At 35.9% G+C, this 20011-nt stretch overlaps 2 protein-coding genes across 5 annotated transcripts in view; both read left to right on the plus strand.

Annotated features, from left to right (window-relative positions):
* LOC142358735 (mechanosensitive cation channel TMEM63A-like) overlaps nucleotides 1-20011 on the plus strand; it is an 86692-nt gene that overhangs the window by 15284 nt on the left and 51397 nt on the right. For all 3 annotated transcript variants that reach the window (XM_075410278.1, XM_075410279.1, XM_075410277.1), the window contains one exon: nucleotides 1-859. This exon is cut by the window's left edge and continues 516 nt beyond it. In XM_075410278.1, the coding sequence (XP_075266393.1) occupies nucleotides 817-859 (43 nt within the window). In that variant the 5' untranslated portion in view covers nucleotides 1-816. The remainder of the gene's footprint in view (nucleotides 860-20011) is intronic.
* The window catches only part of LOC142358736 (fermitin family homolog 2-like), a 184877-nt gene continuing 172861 nt past the window's right edge, over nucleotides 7996-20011 (plus strand). For both annotated transcript variants that reach the window (XM_075410281.1, XM_075410282.1), the window contains exon 1: nucleotides 7996-8007. The gene's annotated coding sequence lies outside the window, so the exon portion shown is untranslated. The remainder of the gene's footprint in view (nucleotides 8008-20011) is intronic.

Consider the following 20011-nt stretch of genomic DNA (forward strand, 5'->3'; position numbering starts at 1 on the left):
TTATCCACTTTACCATGCCAGTCCAGTCGATTAGTGGAAAGAGTTAGACTTTTCGATTGTATCAACTTTTTACAATTAGGGAGACATATGATGGTAGCAGCCTGTGCTGGGTTCAAAAGACTAAACAAAATTCTGTAGCACACAAGGGGCTTATCGAGCTGATATTTACGCAATACCCTAGTAGAATATCCATACTTACCTACCTATCTCCTTTTCACCCTACAGTATCCTGTGACGGAGGCTCCCTCTGTCCTCTCCTCTCCTCTCCTCTCCTCTCCTCTCTCTCTCTCTCTCTCTCTCTCTCTCTCTCTTTCTTACATTGGGGATTTGTAGTAGAGTGCATTGACTATATTGATTATCCAGTTTACTCCATATCCCCCTCCCCCTGTTACAGTCAGCACTGGGTTATTCCAAGTTGCCACAACCACCAGTCTAGCATTTTCTTTCGTCTCCTGAGCCCACCGACTGCCGACCCAGCCACCCAACCCTCCCCACCTGATACCCAACGTCATAGAAACACAATCAAAGTAGAGACTACAACTTCTATTCAAAAAATTACCCCTGCTAGGCACAATCTTGGCACTGGAGCATATTCTGACAATAATCATAATGAGTGATTAGCGCAACCAAACAAATCACACCGCTGCCAGCTCGGCTTATCTGCCGTCACCCGGCCTGCCCAAATTTTGTTGCTTTACCTTTAAATTGAAATTGAGTTACTTTGGGTTAAATTTGATGCTTATTGGTGACACCGAGACAGATAAATTGTGAGTTGTGAGAACTCTACCTCTCTCCCGCCCCTCTCGTATCAATTGAATGGATATCATCAATCCGCAGCCCTCCGATCCCGCCAATCAAGGTAATTGTTTTGGAGTAAGGAAGCTCCGTAATGTGCATTCACACATGCTGAGCCACCCATAAAGAAAAGTCTTCTTCGTAAAATTTGTGACTTCTATGAACCAAAAACCTAGATAAATCAGAATTGCTGATCATTTTCATTTATTCATATTTGGCTTTATTTTCATAAAACCCCAACTTTAGTTCTAACTTTTTACTGATAGGTCTATGATACTATGGCTACGAACCTTTTAAAGAATTTAATGCTAATACAAAGAAGGTGAGCCTATAAAATGAAGATATAATTCAACAATACGTAGTCAACAGTTACTTTTTATTATGATTTAAAAACTTTGAAAGAATAAACAGAAATTCACTAAAAAATAAGCAAAATTAATGTCAATCAGTTTTCTTCATAATTTGGATAACACCAGGGTATTAAACACCAGGGTGTTAACACCAGGATAAAAATTGTTTTGGATGTGAAATTTGACTAAACATTCATGTCGAAACGAAAGAATTTTTCAAATTCCCTGAAGGTATGTTTTGTAGTTTCTTATCACTTCTGACAAACTAACTCATCGGTAGAATTCGGAGAGACGTAATTTTATATCAGAGCATCCACAGCAAAGTTGAACTAACATTTTTAATGGTCGGACAACTAATTTCAGTGTTTGCTAATTGATGTTCAAGGTGCGGTAGGTTCTACGCTCTTTAGTATTTTTTGACTGAAATAATGTTTGTTTCAATAAGGGAATTGAAATTGATCATTTTATTCTAAATCATATAGTCTTCTCCTTTCTTTAATCGTATCACTGTTCTTTTAAAAGTGCTTGAAAAAGTTTTGCTTTTCAGCAACCACGCTTTTTTGAAAGATATCATTTTGAGCGCATTGAACTTCAGCTCAGATCGATTCACTTTATTAGATTAAAAAATATATCTAAGTCAAGTTTAATGTAAAGTGAAAGACCATGCAGAGAACTGATCCTCTCGGAGTAGCAGATTGCCTTACGTCATTGGTTTCCGTAATTTGTGTAAGTTAAAGACAAGATTTAAAACGAACCGTATGGTAGCCTTTTCTCTAGGGAGAAAATTTAGCCTTGTGATTTTTTTTATTTGTTAAAATATGTTAACTCTGCTTGATGACAGTCCAATGCATCTGAATAGATAAAAATTTTTTCAAATACTGCCCAGTACATATGGTAACTGTTTTAAATCTAGAAACAAACCCACGTCAGCCTAAAATTTTAATATTTAGTCTACACTTTTTTAATTGCTCTCAAACGATGTTTTTGTAGCAATTATATTAGTCATGTCGGTCTTTTTTACGCGATTTTTTGCTTGACCAATTTTTCGTCTGACGCATTTGACTTTTCGTCCTCAAAAACGGGATAAACAGGTAGCGCCCAGCGGATATTAACTGCTCTTAGAGCTTTTCAGCTCTGTTTCAGCTCAATCTCATGGTGTGAAGAGCGGTTCTTAGAGGTTGAAACCCCCCCCCCCACTGTTGACCCCATCCCCAGTATTGCCCCCTCCCCACACCGCTGTTGCCCCCAACCCACTATTGCCCTCCATCACTGAGCCACCCGATGCAGCCCCCCCCTTGTGGCTATCTGCTGACGATCAACCGCTCGCTAAACGAGCAAAAATATACTAATTTTCACAATTTTTTTAAATTTTTTTTCAAACTTTTTGAAAATGCTTGTCAATTTTTGCGTTTTTTTTGAGATCTATCAGCCCTAGGTGTTAAGGAACCTAATCTAAGTTTTGATAATGGGCTACTGCATAGTTTCTAGTGGTAATAGCACTGTTTCAACTTTTTAACATCGCAAATTTTAGCATTTTTTTTTTTACAAAACTTCCATCTTTTTTCAAGTTTTTGAAATTTCTTGTCAATATTCTGCATTTTTCAGCCTCAGGGGACAAAAACTTCCTTGGGAGTTTGATAATAGATTGCTGCGTAGTTTCTTGTGGTAGTGGAATGGTTTTCAACTTTTTTACTTCACGAATTTTAGCAATTTTTCGATAAAACTTGCAATTTTTTTTCAAATCTTTCACATTTATTGTCATTATCTAAGTTTTCCAGCCCCAGGAGCCAGTAGATCTCATATTGGGCTTCATTATAGGTTACTGAAAAATTTTTTGGCCATGGAATAGTTTTCAACTTTTTGACATCACAAACTTGATCGATTTTTGGTTAAAACTTGCAACATTTTTCAAGATTTCTGGAAAATTTGAGCCTTTTTTAAGGTTTATTCACCCTCAAGAGAAAAGGATTCTCCTCTAGAATTTAGAATAGTCTATTGTATAGTTTTTAGATGTAAGGGAAAAATTTTCAAGATTTTAACATCACGAATTTAGCTTTTTTTGACAAAACTTGCAGCTTTTTTCAGTTTTTTTTTCGAGATTTGTTGTCAATATTCAGGGATCTTCAATCTCAGGGGTAAAAAGATCTACTTAAACGTTTGATAACAGATTGCTGCATTGTTTTTGGTGGTAATGGAATTGTTTAACATCCCCAATTTTGGCAATTTTTTTTATTAAACTCGCAATTTTTTTTTAGGTCTTTCAATATTTATTGTCATTATCTAAGTTTCTCCCTACTGATGGGCCAGAAAACTTCCTTAAGGGTTTGATAATAGTTTACTAAAAATGTTGTTTGGTAAAGGAATAGTTTTCAACTTTTTGATATCACAAACGTTATCAATTTTTTTAATAAATTTTGCAATTTTTTTTATTTTTGAAATTTTTTGTCATTTTTTAGTTCTATCTAGCCTAGAGAGCCAAGAAAACTCCTCTAGGATCTCATAAGAGAGTACTGCATGGTTTCTAGATGTAAAGTAACGTTTTTCAATATTTTAAAATTACGAATTCATGCTATTTTTTTTTAAATGTTGCAGTTTTTTCAAGTTAAAAAAATACAAGACAAAAAATAAATCAAGGCAAAAAATAAATGTTTTGGAACATTTTGTCCGTTGCGAAATGTGGAAATTTTTTTTAGAATTTTGCACTCTGAGTTGTTTTCTATATGATTTAATTGCCAATAATCCTAGAAAACTGGAAGTTGCAGAGTCGAATCTCATCATGGAAGGTGTTTTTATATCTTTTCCCTCTCAGTGTGTTGGATGGGGGTTTCCTTCCTTCTCTTTCTCGTTCACGTTTTAGCTCTCGCACACACTCTTTCTCTCTCTCCTAAACTCTTATGTTAATGCCGCACTTCAGCGTCTGTTATGTGGCGTGATGTCATCGTCTACTACCTTATCTTCACTCCCCTTCAATCTAGCCAAAGCTAGCTTAACTAAACAGTGGCTAGGTACTGACGAAGCCGACTGCTCGCCGATCGTTTGAGGGCAACGCGCCCGACGTTAGCCGGTTACGTTTCATTCATTTTGGCGCTGGCAAATACTTTTTGAAAGGTGAGGAGAAAACTGAAAACAGGAGTTGGTTAAAACAATTAGTTATCAAAGTATGAAATATTCTGAATTAGTCGGATGCGGCCTGGGTGCTTTTGTTGTACTGCTACGGAATGACTTAATCATAAGGTTATTACGAGACGAAAAGCCCATTTCATCAAAATTACGACAAGTTTGGAGGCCGAGGATTCGCAAGAGAAATATATGCTCCTATACAAGGAGTAATCGAACGAAAAAAACCAATTTCGTTGTGGAATCATTTAATGAAAAAAAACCTGATATAACACGAGGTTACTTTTGTCTTTTCTTCTTTCTGTATTCTTTTTCTTTTTCTTTGAAAAATTGATGATCTTCCCTGTAATTTTTTCCTTCTCAATCTAAATTAAAAGTAATTTTTGATTTTCAATATTTTACTATATTTTGCTTTTTCGTATTCTTGGCATGTTCTCATATTGTTTTGCGTCGTTTTGATCATTTTTTGTTCTCTTAGTTTTTTAAAGTCTCCTTTTTCTTCAGCTACTTCTTTTTTTTTCTCTTTTTCAGCTATTCTGTCTTGGTATCTATCGCTTTTTTATATGCTTTGCTTCCTTAAAAATGACTAAATAATTATTCTTCCTTTATTTTTCCGACCCTCTTTTTTTTGGGGGGGGGGGGGGGAGGAGGGGGTGGCAACTATATACTCAAATGGGTTTTTTTGTTCAGTCAATTATGGCCGATCGATATAATCATCGTAGAGATATGGGAGTGAAATCATTTGAGAGCCCGTCCACCGTAGAATATAGAATTAAAAAAATTTTTGTTCAATTTTTGTTTCAAAGGTATTCATCGAGGTTCAAATTCTTGTAAGTAGTAAATGATATTCCATTGTTTTTGTTCACATTTTTCGTATTTTTAAGCAACGTTTCGTCAATAAAACATGTCAAAATGTTTAAAAACAGTGTCTTTGAATTTATATTTGAAGGAGGAGGGTTATAAAATTGTTTGTTCAAAGTTTTTTGACCCGAACTGTGGTTAAATATTTCAAAATTTAGACTTTTTTGTCATAATTGGGACCAAATATGCATTTTTAGCCCCTTTTCTTGAATTTGCTGAAAGTAGACACCGTAAAAATAAATTCAGGTTCTTTTTAAGCTTATAAGGAGAGCTCGATGTACTCTCGCTGACTTTAAGCGTCTTCTGGAATTATAATTGGGCCAGTTTTTTGCAATTTCAAAATCAAAAATTTTACAAATTTCAGTACTTATTTTCGATACACTGAAAAATATTGGTTTCCAAATGATCTTTCAAGCAACCACTTGAACAATTGAGTGGTTTTTAGTCACGCCGAAATATTGGGGCTGATATTGATCTGACCATGTCCTTTGGGAAAAAATTTTAGATGTTAATTGGGCGTGGCCTTTTTAAAAAATTTTCCGCATTTATAGTTTCTTTGTTTATGGCTCTGACCAATTTGTTTATAAAACTTCGTAGACTTCTTATTTTTTGTCCTCATTTGTTGTATTTTTTGTAGTCCAAAAACATAGTCTGCCTAATCAGAGATCCATTTGGTTTTTTAAGAGTTATAATTCATCCTGGACAATGCCTTCAATTGTTATCTAATGTCCCTTATGACTTAGAATTTTTTGTTTTAAGAAAGTATCAGTGAATTTTTGAACCTTACAAATATTTTATCGTATACTTTTCAGCCTCATGGTTATTTAATTAAAAACACGCGGAAACTTTTTCTTGGTGAGTTAGAAATTTTTGACTAAAACGGTTTTTTTAAGTAACGATTTCTTGATTTTGATTCTACGAGATATCAAAACTTTATTTTTTATGTTCTTTAAGCATAGTCGATCATTTTTCGAGTTTGTTTTTTGCCTTGTCAAATTCTCACAATATTGACAAGTTCAAATAAAAGAAAGCATAATGGCAACATACACAGCGTTGAGATTAGCTGCATCTCAATATTTAAAATGTCTATTTCGTGAGATTTCATATTAGAGAGATTCAGTTGCATGGTGAAAAACTCTTTTTTTTAATATAGTTTGAAGGAACTTAAAAAAAAATCTATAAACTGAAATCTATAAATAGGTTCAGTTATACGACTAGCGGATGCAATTGAGACCTATCATTATCAAATATATATATTGTGCAACAACCAAAAAAACGAACATAGGCATAAAAATCCGTTTTGTGGGAGAACTGTGTCTCAGCCCAGAAGCATAAACTGTTTAACAAAAAACGGGTCTTTCCCTTTTTCACCATGCAACTGAATCTCTCTAATATGAAATCTCACGTACTCTTGTTTATTCAAACATTATTTTCTTTGTTGGTAACATCTGTTGACTCATTGCTTCGACCATTTAGACTCGAAAAAAAATCGAGATTTCTAAAATGTTTAGGTTTTGTGTTTGTCTGTGTTTTAATTTCTACGTAGTTCTTTCATAAAGAACACACGTTGATGTTGAGATGAGTAGCAGGTCATGATTTACAATTCTTGCTGATTTCACCTTATAATTCTAGTGCCTTCAACACTGTGGTGTTGTTAAATTATTTGTGAATTTTTGGCTTCTGCCTGTATTTGTTGTTATTTTCTAGTCTCAACTTAGTCTCAGAATCTCAATTTTAAAACAATTTTTACCCAATCGATCCCCTACACTAGTGTTCTTGTCTACCTATTCTTGTATACCTTAGTCTTCAAATCAAAATTCGAAGCGAATTTTTTACACCATTGATCCCCTACATTAGTCTTCTCGTCTGCCTATTAAGTTCAGATAAAACACAACTTACCAAAAATCCTAATGAAAAATTGATGAACTTCGTCCAAGTTTCTCAATCAAAAGTAAGTTGTCTCAAAATTTGAAGTGTTTTCAACTTTGTTCAACTATGATTGAGTTTGTATTTGTGTTAAACGTTTAGGGCAGAAAAAATGTGATTAAAATTTAATGTCCTGACAACGTTTTTTCCTTGTGAGGCTTGGATGGAGTTCAATAACTTTACATCGGAATTTCTGTAAGTAAACGTTATGCTTTTTCTGAATTAAATAGGTAGACGAGAATTCAAAACGGGGGTTTCATCCACCCAATTGACGGAATAGTAAGCCACCACTATGAAATATCAAAGCATTGTATTTAAATTTACAGCGAAAAACCAAGCTCATAGCATCGTCATACAAAAACAAGGTACTATAATTCTTTTAGAGCTGCATTATTTAAGTTAAATTGTTTTGAATCTAATTTCTCCTCCTGCACTATAGCACTGCAGGAACTATCAATTTCAGTCAACCGTTTGGAATCACGGCACACTCTGAGGCATATGATAGCGCTGCGCAGAACAGCAAGCTTCATTCGCGGGCGTATTCTATTGCGTCCGAGTATGGTTCGGTTTTCTTTTCAGCAATTTCACTAGCTAATTGTTTTATAGTGCGCTTTGCGGACGGTCCTGCGCCCGACATACAGGAAAACACGATCGAAACGAAGTAACTCTTTTCGAGGTCAAGTATTTGTTGCTCATACTTAAGGCACTTCAACGACTCATGATATTTGTAGGCTTCTGCGGAAATTTTCGGGAGTGGATTGGCAAATGGGTCAAAGATCTTTACGTCGAAGAAACAACGGCTGAACTTGGACATCCATAGGCCATTCGCTTTCATGACTAATATCGCGTTGTTATCAACACTATTAGTTTTGTGTACAAAGGACTCGCCTTGGAGCAACTGAAGAGCCAGCTTAAGCTCGAAATTATAGAAAACGTATGGCATGGTCTTATTAAATACGTCTCGGATCACGTTGTATTTCTTGTGTTTGTGTGTGCGTACCCAACCTTTGCACAGTAGAGAGCATACGACAACGTAAATTTTTCACCACGTGGAAAATTAATGGGCATATTTGTGGCTTCGATGTTATCTCAAATGCAAAGCCCATCTCTAATTTCGGAATTTGTTAGAGGGAAACCGCAATGTTTAAGCGGTAGAGCTGTGAGCCAGTTTGAGGCTCCATTTTCTCATGCCATTTCTTATATGTGGCGTTGCTCGGTCTGAAGGATCTACATAAGATCCTTCTTGCGCGATCGAAATTTATTCATGCGTGCGGATCGTTGGTTGTGCGTTTTGAGATCTTAGTTGAGATAAGCATTCGCAGGATCCTCATATTCAAGAAGAGCGTACGTGGTCGCGAAGTTTTCCATTTTTTAACCTATTAGTTTCCTGATGTTAAGTCCGCCCTCCCGAGATGGTAGCAATTACAACTGCCGTGCAGTTGAGACACCGGAGAGTCAAAGAAAGTCGTTAGAGCATCTCCTAGAATGTTGGCTTCCGCGTCTGTGAAGATACTCCGTGTCTTTGGCGTTCGTCATAGACACGAAATTTAAGTTTCTTTTGCACGCCTCTTGTGAGGCATAAGTAGGCGTTTAGAGAACATGTTTTTGCTATCTGTCCAAAACTTTTCAAAAAATTGGAACGTTTTCCTGCTGTGGTTACATTAAAGCTCTCATAGGCTTTCTCATTGCCTATAACAGATCCTAGAACGCTGAAGCTGTCAACAATTTTAACTGCCTTCCCCTCAAACAACCTGAGAGCTTCGATGTTTGAAGCCTCTTTTAATATTAGTAGACACTTCGGGGCGTTTGCGGTGTAATGACAATAGCTACCATGTTCAGTGATTTGTTTGAAGAACCAGAGTAAGTCCTGCAATCGGTCTAATACGCTGCCGTCGTTTGCGTACCTTTTTTGCGCCACGTGCGCATTCTAGACAAGCCTGAGCAAGAGAAGGATGGCTACTCCATACATAGCCATAGCTATGGGTTCTCCTGGAGTTGTGCCCTCCAGGGACTGCGATAGTTTACCTGCGACGTTTAAGTTGGACATGGCTGAGTATAAGTTTTGAACAACAAAACTCAAGGCGGGGCAAATGCTTTTGTTATCTTCAATTACAAAATTATCGTGAGTCGGCTCAACCTCGACATCATAGCAAACGTCTTGCCTCGGATCTTCTTGTCTCTTGTGTGTGTACTCATCCTTCGCACAGTGGAGAGCTTGCGATAGCGTTAATTTTTCACCACATGGACAATTAAAGGGCATATTCTTGGCTTCGATGTTATACCGAATGCAAAGCCCGTCTCTAAGTTCGGACTTTGTTAGTATGAAAGCATAACGTTCAGGCAGTAGAGCTTAGAGCCTGTTTGAGGCTCCATTTTCTCATGCCATTTCTTATATGTGGCGTTGCTCGGTCTGAAGGATCTACATAAGATCCTTCTTGCGCGATCCAAGGCGGGGCAAATGCTTTTGTTATCTTCAATTACAAAATTATCGTGAGTCGGCTCAACCTCGACATCATAGCAAACGTCTTGCCTCGGATCTTCTTGTCTCTTGTGTGTGTACTCATCCTTCGCACAGTGGAGAGCTTGCGATAGCGTTAATTTTTCACCACATGGACAATTAAAGGGCATATTCTTGGCTTCGATGTTATACCGAATGCAAAGCCCGTCTCTAAGTTCGGACTTTGTTAGTATGAAAGCATAACGTTCAGGCAGTAGAGCTTAGAGCCAGTTTGAGGCTCCTATTTTCAACGCCGTTTTCATTACGTGGCGTAAACTGGTTTGAATGCTTTCTATAAGATCCTTCCTACGCGATCAATTTTTTTTCAGGCTTGCGGTTCGTTGGTCGTGCGTTATACGTTCTTGGGTGAATTGAGCATTGCTAGATTCTGATCTTCAAGTGGAGCGCATGTGGTCAGCGCAGCGGCGTACTCCGTTTTGTAAACTATTGACTCCTTTATGTTAAGTCCGCTCTCCCGGGTTGGCAGCAAATACAATCGCCGTGCGGATTCAGACACCAGAGATTAAACGAACGATTTAAGGGCGTGTTTTTGAATGTTGGCTTCCGAGTCTGTGATGATACTCCGTGTGCTTGGCGCTGTTCTAGAAGAGAAATAAATTTTCGTTGCATGACTTTTGTGAGGCATGCGTAACAGTTTAGATGGAATGTTTTTCAATCTTCCTGAAACGCTTCCATATTCTGTGTACCGTTTTTGCGTCACCTTCAAATTCTGGTCAAGGTTGAGCAAAGGAAGAGCGGCTACTTCTTACATAGCCATAGCAATGGTGTCATGGGCTACTTCAGCCCTCTAGGGACTCCAATGTTTCACCCGCGACGTTTAATTTGGACTGTTTTGAATGTGAGTTTTGAACAAAAAAACCCAAAAAGGGGCAAATTCTTTTGATATTTTCAATTGCCGACTGACGGTCGAGGCAGTAGAAGGCGTTTTTTGCTTCTATTAGAAGAACAGCTTGGTTTTCAGGTTTTTTACATTGCGAGTGCGAAGAGTGAATTGCGTGTTCAATCCCGCAGTTTTGGCCTAAACCCGCCCGAGATGCTTAGGTCATTTTTTTAGTCGCCCGCCCGAGAAGCGTAGGTCATTTTCTAAGCGCTTGATGATGCATTTGCCTATGATGTGAGGAAGAACTTCTCCTACGCCAATAGGTCGAACACCGCGGTTTTTGTAAAGGTGAATGGTCTTCATGCGTTGTACGGTTCAAGACATTCTTCAAACACTTTTTCAGTTGCCAGACGAACAGCAATTTTGGCTAACGTTTTCGCTGTTTGGTGAAACTTCTTTGGAACAAGTGAAAAATCGTCTCTACTTTGCGTCTAAACTGGTCGGTCCGTAGCTGCCATATGTCTAAACCAGACGGTCCGTGGCTGCCATGCGTATTCAAAGCTGCCTTTTAACTGCCGATGCGCCGATGTTTTTAAAGATTTCGGGGTGATACGGGATTGACTCAGACGTGCTTTTGTCAACTATGTTATTGAGGCTTACTTGGAAAGGAGTCGGGTGTTTCCCTTGAGGAACCGATATAAAATTTTTCCGTTAATTGTATCCTTTTGTAATAACATCTCAGACGATAGTTCACCAATGAGACACTTGATGGCGTTCGAGATTTTTCTGTTCTCCATGAAGTTGTTGAACTCTTTCACGTCATCATTTTGCCCATTTTAGGGGTCTTACGAGGTGTATACTGCAGAGCTCTAGCTTCCAGAAGAAGCTCGTCGGGTGGCCTTGGTACCATATCTGTGTGCGTTTGGCAAATGTCTTGGTATCAGATCCTTTGATGGTGGATATAACACAATGGAGAACCAGATGGGGGACGATAGCGGCAACTTTTATTGATGCCCCTTTCTGTAAACTGTTTCTGAAATTCGTCAAAGCATTCTACAAACTTTTGCCCTGCTTGGTTTTTGTTCAGTTTTTTGAAGTTTGGGCGGCAGTGATAGACCTCTCTATGAATATTGTCAATTTTATCGGAGTTTCCTGGCAGTGTATGCCAGAACGTTCCGTAAATTTTTTCGTTTTCTTCCGCTACGTTATTTGGGGCTGTTGCGACTATGGGTCCATCATTGCATCATTAGTAACAACCGGGGCTTCTCTTGTTGCTGAAGTTGTTATATGGTATTGGTTTTTGGTATGGTGTTCAGTGGGTAGGGCTGTGGTGGGAACGTTGCGATCATCATATGCAGCTTTTGAATTACGTCGCGGACATTGAATCCAGGGAGGGCGGTCAGCGGAGCGTTTCTAACCACTGCACCTTATTGCAGCCAGCCGCAAGCATTGCAGCAAACGCTCACAATCCTTAGAAAAGTTCCACAGTGACGGCATTCACTTTGATCTTGAAAACGGCTGTGCGAAATATCACATCTATGGTCGTTGGACGTTGCGGGAGAGAAACTGAACTTACTAAGGAGTAAAAGTCTAAATCGAGTAATGGAGCATCCGAGCATTTATTGCCATAGTATGAAAAATGTACACTATCACCAGCGAAAAAAGTAAACTAGACAAGAAAACTAATGTAGGGTATCAATGGTGATTTCAAATTGTAATAATAATGCCTCAAAAATTTGGATTTGTACTTCGTGAAAATAGGGGGTGCTTTCGCTGTTCAGTATAGTTAAGTTCGTGTTTTCCTAAATTCATGACTTTCAAAAACTTCTGCTTTCTGCCTTTAGAAGAAGTCAGAAGAAGACAGAAGTCAACTGTATGGATAAACCATTTTTAATCGTTTTTTTTTTCGCTTCTTTTTGAATTCGAATACAGAGAAATTCTTTTTCGAACTTCTGTTTCTCTGAAACTGGTTATTCTTTCAGATCTCGCAGTTATTGAGTATCCTATCATACGACCATCAAAAAATCTTTTATTTTTTGAAATCATCCCAAACTTTTTTCGTTTTTTTAAAGGCATCAGAAAAGGAAGACAAAAAATTCTTATTATTGGGTATTCTGCTTGCTTCATCACCGGTGAGAACATTCCAATTTTATCTCTACTCACATTTCTTTAGTTTCATTTTCATGTCACAAGCGAAAAATTAAAATGCAATAGATTTTTCTATAGTCTCAATTAGAGCAAATTGGCGTTGTCAACGTGTTTTTGAAAAAAGTTCTCGAGAAGTGCAACAAATAAGACTAATTCAAACGCTTTTGGAGACCTATGACAGAGTTCAAGAAAAAGTTAATATAATAAGAAAACTTGAAAAAGATCTTGTTAACTATGAAAAGCAAAAATTAACTGTCGTACATCAAAAAGAAACTATTGATCGCAATGAAAGATATATCATTGTTTTCAAAACACAAACTTCTAAATTTATTGATAACTTACTTGAGAGACAGGACACGTCAAAAAGCAACAGGCGTGTTGATCCTCCACCGCAATTATTTATATCTGATAGTACTTTTGCCAGCCGAATTGCTTATCTCTAAAAATAGCCTAATGAAGCTACAAACAGATATAAGACATTGGGAAACATCCTAAATTTTTTGAAATGTTTACTAGTCGCCATAAAGCTACACAGAACAAGAGCACAAATTAAATTATTATAAAAAGGAAAACGAAGTGGAGTAACAAATCATTACTCCTGAAAGGCGTTCAAAAATGGAACAATATTGCCTATTCAGTAAAACCTTCTAAAAGTAAAACTTTCCTTAAAAATGCTTTAACCCAGTTTTTGCTCGATCAACACAAGAAAACACCCGTTAATAGACAAACAGGAGCCTTCAAATCCTAAATTCCCTATGAGAACGAACAGCCACAATTTGAAGATTATTGTAATACTAACAACGCTGATTTATTTATTTAACATTTCAAAGCATGTAGAGATCCAACCTTACGGTTGTATTCTGAGTAATTTACATGTCTTAATGATTGAGAAAATTTTGTCAGTCACGGTTTTTATTTCCTTTTCAAGATTCATATTTCATTGTCCTAACTCGATTATTGATAACTTCCCTTATTGATAACTTACTTGAGAGACAAGAGACGTCAATAAGCAACAGTTGTGTTGATCTTCTACAAAAAACATATAAACCAGAAATGGTATGCCGTTTTGCCAAGCAATTAGCTATATCTGATAGTATTTTTCGGAAAGTAAATCAGTATGGTATTGCGCAGCAGACTGCAATCCACTCATATTTATCTGCAACAGTAGGAGATATTTTTAATTATTTATAATTTAAGTAGTTGATTGCTATTCCCCTGTTCATGTCGATCATAATTCAATTGACTAATGTGTTTCTGGACAGCAGGCAGCGACTCAACTCAAACAAACAGCCGACAAATGTATGCAAAAATTCAAACCTCATTGTGTCGCTATATGCAAAATTGGTCCGGCAAAAAATATTTGCTTTGGAAGGAATTAAAACAACGAGAAAGTATCTAAATTGAATGATCATCAAAAATTGATAAGCCTGGAGCTTGATGGCTCCTATCCCTGGTCACGGATTGAGGTTTTGGAAAGCGCGCTATCAATCGATGATATATGTTTTGATGAAGTGCATCCAAATAGTGGCGTTATAAAAAATCTGGTAGAAAACATACTTCACTATCATATAACACAGAACCTAACTGCATCACAAAATAAAGTTCAACCTCGGAAATTACATAGAAGTTTGAATTCTGCTTGAATTGAGTAACTTTTTTGACATAATATTTCTACCATTTGTTTTTACTTTCTGGTTTTGTTGGGAAAAATGAAAGACCAGGTAAACATTAAGCAACTTTACTTAACGCAAGTAAAATCAAAACGTAATGATTTAGAAAATGTGCCGATTTATTTACAGAGAATGCTGATTTTTTTTCATTGCCACTGTTCGTATTTGCTTCGGTGTGGTGACATACAAGAAAATCCTGTACCCTTTGATGCTTCAAAATTTTTTTACTTTTGATGATGCTTTATTTGGCGCTCAGGGTGGCATTAAAATTCTATTTTTCAACGCTCGCAGCACGCAAAATAAGTACCAAGATATATCAAATTTGATTCAGCAGCTGAACTCGGAAACTATTGTTATAATAACTGAAATATGGACGAGCGAAGAACAAAGCTTGAATATAAACCTCAGCAATGAGCACAATTTTGTGCACAAAAATCGGTCACATCAAACAAGAGCAGCTTAGGGTGGGGGTATAGGAATATGGATTCCTAAGAAGATAAGTTTCAAACGCAGAAGAGAATTTAAGTCAACTGATGCGAAACTTTTTGAAAGGTTTTGGCTGGAACTGGGCAACCCTTTAACTGAAAAGAGTCTCATTAACGTCTCCTGTTGTCAACATCAGAGCCTGGGGGACATCTTTTTAGACGTATTAAGTGCAGAAATGCGTTCTCCATTACAGATAATAATCTCTTATTTGGTGATTATAACATTGATTTATTGAGCGTAATTGGGCAGAAAAGCTTTCAGAATTTGGCGGCGGGACCGGGATTACAGTTATCTAACATTGATATTCCTATATGCATAAGCAACAACAAAAGAAGTTTGATATATCACTGTTATTCCACTTTTGAGCAAATAATTAGTTGGAAAATCTGTTTACCTCTTTCAGATATTGTTCATAATGTCTTTTTTTTCAGAGAATTTTTTTTTGTTAGAAGAAAAACAAAAAACATTTTATTAAACGAGATACAAAAAAATTTTGTCAATGAATAATTTAATAGAGATCTGGCTCTTGCCGATTGGAGGACAGTTTATAAACAAAGAAACGGCAATGAAATGTTTGCAGAGTTTAAAGAACTTTTGTGACAACACTCGAGAAAAAGGCACCAACAGAGAGAAAATTAGTTTCTAATATAAAAAAGACTGCATTAGATAAACCTTGGATGACAAAAGTAAACATAGTTTTTAGCAAAAAGGGCATCTACAGAGGGCAGACTTTTCCATTGAGCGTCAAAAAAATAGAGCGCAAATTTCAAGAGTTTAAATTTAGACATTTTACTTTGAGGGAATTTATAAATTTATTGACATTCTAGACAAAAACAAAGCGCCCGGACCGGGATACATCAATGTTTCGGCATTGAAATCCGGCAAAATGCTATTGGGACACATCCTCAGATTCCATTTAACGATTGTATTTAAGAGAAAGTTATTCTAACCATTCTTAAGGATGCACACATCACACCAATTTTTAAAATAGAAGATGTTTCTGTTTTAATTAATTATCGTCCAAATACCGTAACACCAAACTTCGAAAAAAATTGAAAGACTCCTTTAATCAGTTAGTAGTAATCTTGAATTATTTCCGCTCTTGAACAAAAAACAATTCGATTTCCAATCTAGAAAGGAGTCTACATTTGATGTGCTTTACTTTATTGAAAAAATAATAGGAAATATGAAAAATACAACAACTCAGGTTCTGTGCTCTTAGATCTTGCAAAGACTTTCAATTCAATTTCACATGAGATCTTTCTCAACAAAGCTGAAAATTTCAACCTCTCTCAATCAACAATTTTACTTCTCAAAACTTTTCTCGCAAATCGAAATTAATGCTTAAAACTGGGTACTGACTTATCAGATAAAACAACTATAAATCATGGTGTTCCACAAAATGACCTCTTATTTTTCTGTTATATGTCAAAGATTTTTCGGAAAAACTGGAAAATGAAAATGATGTTGTTCAATTTGAGGACAACACTAGTGTTATGAGCAAATTTGAACCTAATAAAAATATTCCACAAAAAAATTTTTAAAAAATAGACCAAACAGACGATTACCTGACAGAGAATCAACTCACTTTAAATGCCAATATAACAGAGACGTTAATCATTACAAATCATTCTATTTCGGATCCAGAGTTTTCTTTAAAAGACAAAGTAATCAAACCAGCTCATTTATCTCGTTGTGTTGGTTTCCAATCTAGAAAGACATCTACATTTGCTGTGCTTTACTTTATTGAAAAAAATAGGAAATATGGAAAATACAACAACTCAGGTGCTGTGTTCTTAGATCTTGCTAAGGCTTTCAATTCAATTTCACACGAGATCTTTCTTAACAAAACTGACAGAGAATCAACTTGCTTTAAATGCCGATAAAACAGAGATGTTAATCTTTACAAATCATACTTTTTTGAATCCAGAGCTTTCTTTTAAGGGCAAAGTTATCAAACCAGCTCATTTATGTCGTTATCTGGGAGTAGAAATTTATTCAAACCTAACTTTTGAAAATCACCTGAAATCAGTTTTAAGCAAAACGGCTAATGCAATTCGTTCTTTTCATGTTGTAAGTAATCAGATTCCTTTGAAAGTAGGATATATTTTTTTCAAGTCAGTTGTACTCTCACATCTTTTTTCAGTGGAGTATTCCTTCAAACTTTTTAGCAAAAATATGAACAGCATAAACAAGCAAATTAACTGGGGAAACAAAATTGTTATTTTTTTCGGAAAATTGTCCACTCCGTTGATCTTCTAATTGAAGATCGTATCCTGCCAGCCGAATTGCTTATCTCTAAAATTAGCCTAATGAAGCTACAAACAGATATAAGACATTGGGAAACATCTTAAATTTTTTGTAATGTTTACTAGTCGCCATAAAGCTACACAGAACAAGAGCACAAATTAAATTATTATAAAAAGGAAAACGAAGTGGAGTAACAAATCATTACAATTGAAAGGCTCTCAAAAATGGAACATTATTATTCCCTATTCAGTAAAAACTTCTAACAGTAAAACTTTCTTTAAAAATTTTTTAACCGAGTTTTTGCTCTATCAACACGAGAAAATACCCGTTAAAAGACAAATAGGAGCCCTCAAATCCTATTTTTACCTGCGAATGAACAGCCACAATTTGAAGATAATAATAATAATAATAATAATGCTGATTTATTTATTTAACTTTTCAAAGCATGTAGAGATCTAAACTTGGAGTTATGTTTTGAGTAATTTAGATGTAAAAAAAATGATTGAGAGATTCTTGTCAGTCACGGTCTTTTAGTTCATTTTCTAGATTCATATTTCGATATTCTAACTTGATTATTGATAACTTCCATTACTGATAACTTACTTGAGGGACAGGAGACGTCAAAAAGCAACAGTCGTGTTGATCCTCCACAGAAAACTTATCAATCAAAAATGGTATCCCGTTTTGCCAAGCATTTAGTTATACCTGATAGTACTATTCGGAAAGTAAATCAGCATGACAATTTGCAGTAGATGATTGCTAATCCCCTGGAGCCAAAATGGAAACGCTAATTGTACATGCCGGTCAAAATTCAATTGACAAATGTGTTTCTGGACAGGAGGCAGCAACTCAACTCAAAGAAAATTTAAACCTTATCGTGTTGCTGTATGCAAAATTGATCTGTTAAAAGATATTTGCTATGGAAGGAAACAAACAACGAGAAAGTATCTAAATTCAATGATCATCTAGAAATGATAAGCCTGGAGCTGGATGGCTCCTATCCTTTTGGTCAATGATTGAGGTTTTGGAATATGCGCTATCAATCGATGATATATGTTTTGCAGGAGTGCATCCAAATAATGGCTTTGTAAAAAATCTCGCAGAAAACAAAAGTCACTATAGAATAACACAGAACCTACCAGCATCACAGAATACAGTTCAACCTCGGAAATTACATAGAAATCTGAAGTTTGCTTGAGTTGAGTAATTTTTGACATAATATTTTTACCATTTGTTTTTACTTTCTGGTTTTTTGGGAAATGTGAAAGACCAGGTAAACATTGAGCAACGTTACTTAATTCAAGTAAGTATAAAACATGATATTTTTCCATTAAAATTTATAATGGAAAGGTTTTTTGGACAAAAATTTGACCTCTCCATTGATCTTCTCATTAAGGATAGTATCCTGCCAGCCGAATTGCTGATCTCAAAAGTTAGCCTAATGAAGCTACAAACAGATATAAGACACAGGGAAACATCCGAAATTTTTAAAATGTTTATTAGTCGCCATAACGCTAGACAGAACAAGAGCACAAATCCAATTATTATAAACAAAAACGAAGTGGAGTAACAAATCATTAATCTTGAAAGGCGTTCAAAAATGGAACAATATGCCCTCTTCAGTCAGAACTTTTATCAGTAAAACTTTCGGATATATTCTGTTTAAAAATCGAAAAAGTAGAACAAACAGACGAATACCTGACAAAGAATCAACTCGCTTTAAATGCCGATAAAACAGAGATGTTAATCTTTACAAATCATACTTTTTCGAATTCAGAGTTTTCTTTTAAAGGCAAAGTTATCAAACCAGCTCATTTATGTCATTATCTGGGAGTAAAAATTGATTCAAACCTAACATTTGAAAATCCCCTGAAATCAGTTTTATGCAAAACGGCTAAAGCAATCCATTCTGTTCATTTTGTAAGAAATCAATTTCCTTTGAAAGTAAGATAATATGTTTTCCAATCAGTTGTACTCTCATATCTTTTTTTCAATGAAGTATTCCTTCAAATTTTTACAGCAAAGAACATGAACCGCATAAACAAGCAAATAAACAAGCAAATAAACAGGCAAATAAGGGAAAAAAAGCTCGGTGTTTCCGTTAAAAATTTGACCACTCCATTGTTCTTCTCATTAGAGGGATCGTATCTTTCTAGCCGAACTGCTTATCTCAAAAGTTAGCCTAATGAATCTACAAAAAGATATAAGACACTGGGAGACATCCAAAATTTTTAAAAAGTTAACTAGTCGCCATAACGCTAGACAGAAGAAAGAGCACAAATTAAGTTATTATAAAAAGGAAAACGAAGTGGAGTAACAAATCATTACTCTTGAAAGGCGTTCAAAAATGGAACAATATTGCCTATTCAGTAAAACTTTTTAAAAGTAAAACTTTCCCTAAAAATGCTTTAACCCAGTTTTTGCTCGATCAACCCAAGAAAACACCCGTTAATAGACAAACAGGAGCCTTCAAATCCTAAATTACCTATGAGAACGAACAGCCACAATTTGAAGATTATTGTAATACTAACAACGCTGATTTACTTCTTTAACATTTCAAAGCATGTAGAGATCCAACTTTACGGTTTTATTCTGAGTAATTTACATGTTTTAATGATTGAGAAGTTTTTGTCAGTCACGGTTTTTTATTTTCTTTTCAAGAGTCCTATTTCATTGTTCTAACTCGATTATTGATAACTTCCATTATTGATAACTTACTTGAGAGACAAGAGACGTCAAAAAGCAACAGTCGTGTTGATCCTCCACAGAAAACTTATCAATCAAAAATGGTATCCCGTTTTGCCAAGCAATTAGTTATATCTGATAGTACTATTCGGAAAGTAAATCAGCATGACAATTTGCAGTAGATGATTGCTAATCCCCTGGAGCCAAAATGGAAACGCTAATTGTACATGCCGGTCAAAATTCAATTGACAAATGTGTTTCTGGACAGGAGGCAGCAACTCAACTCAAAGAAAATTTAAACCTTATCGTGTTGCTGTATGCAAAATTGATCTGTTAAAAGATATTTGCTATGGAAGGAAACAAACAACGAGAAAGTATCTAAATT

This window comes from Convolutriloba macropyga, chromosome 2 (assembly GCF_964194025.1).
Source record: "Convolutriloba macropyga chromosome 2, txConMacr16.3, whole genome shotgun sequence".
Lineage (NCBI taxonomy): Eukaryota > Metazoa > Xenacoelomorpha > Acoela > Convolutidae > Convolutriloba > Convolutriloba macropyga.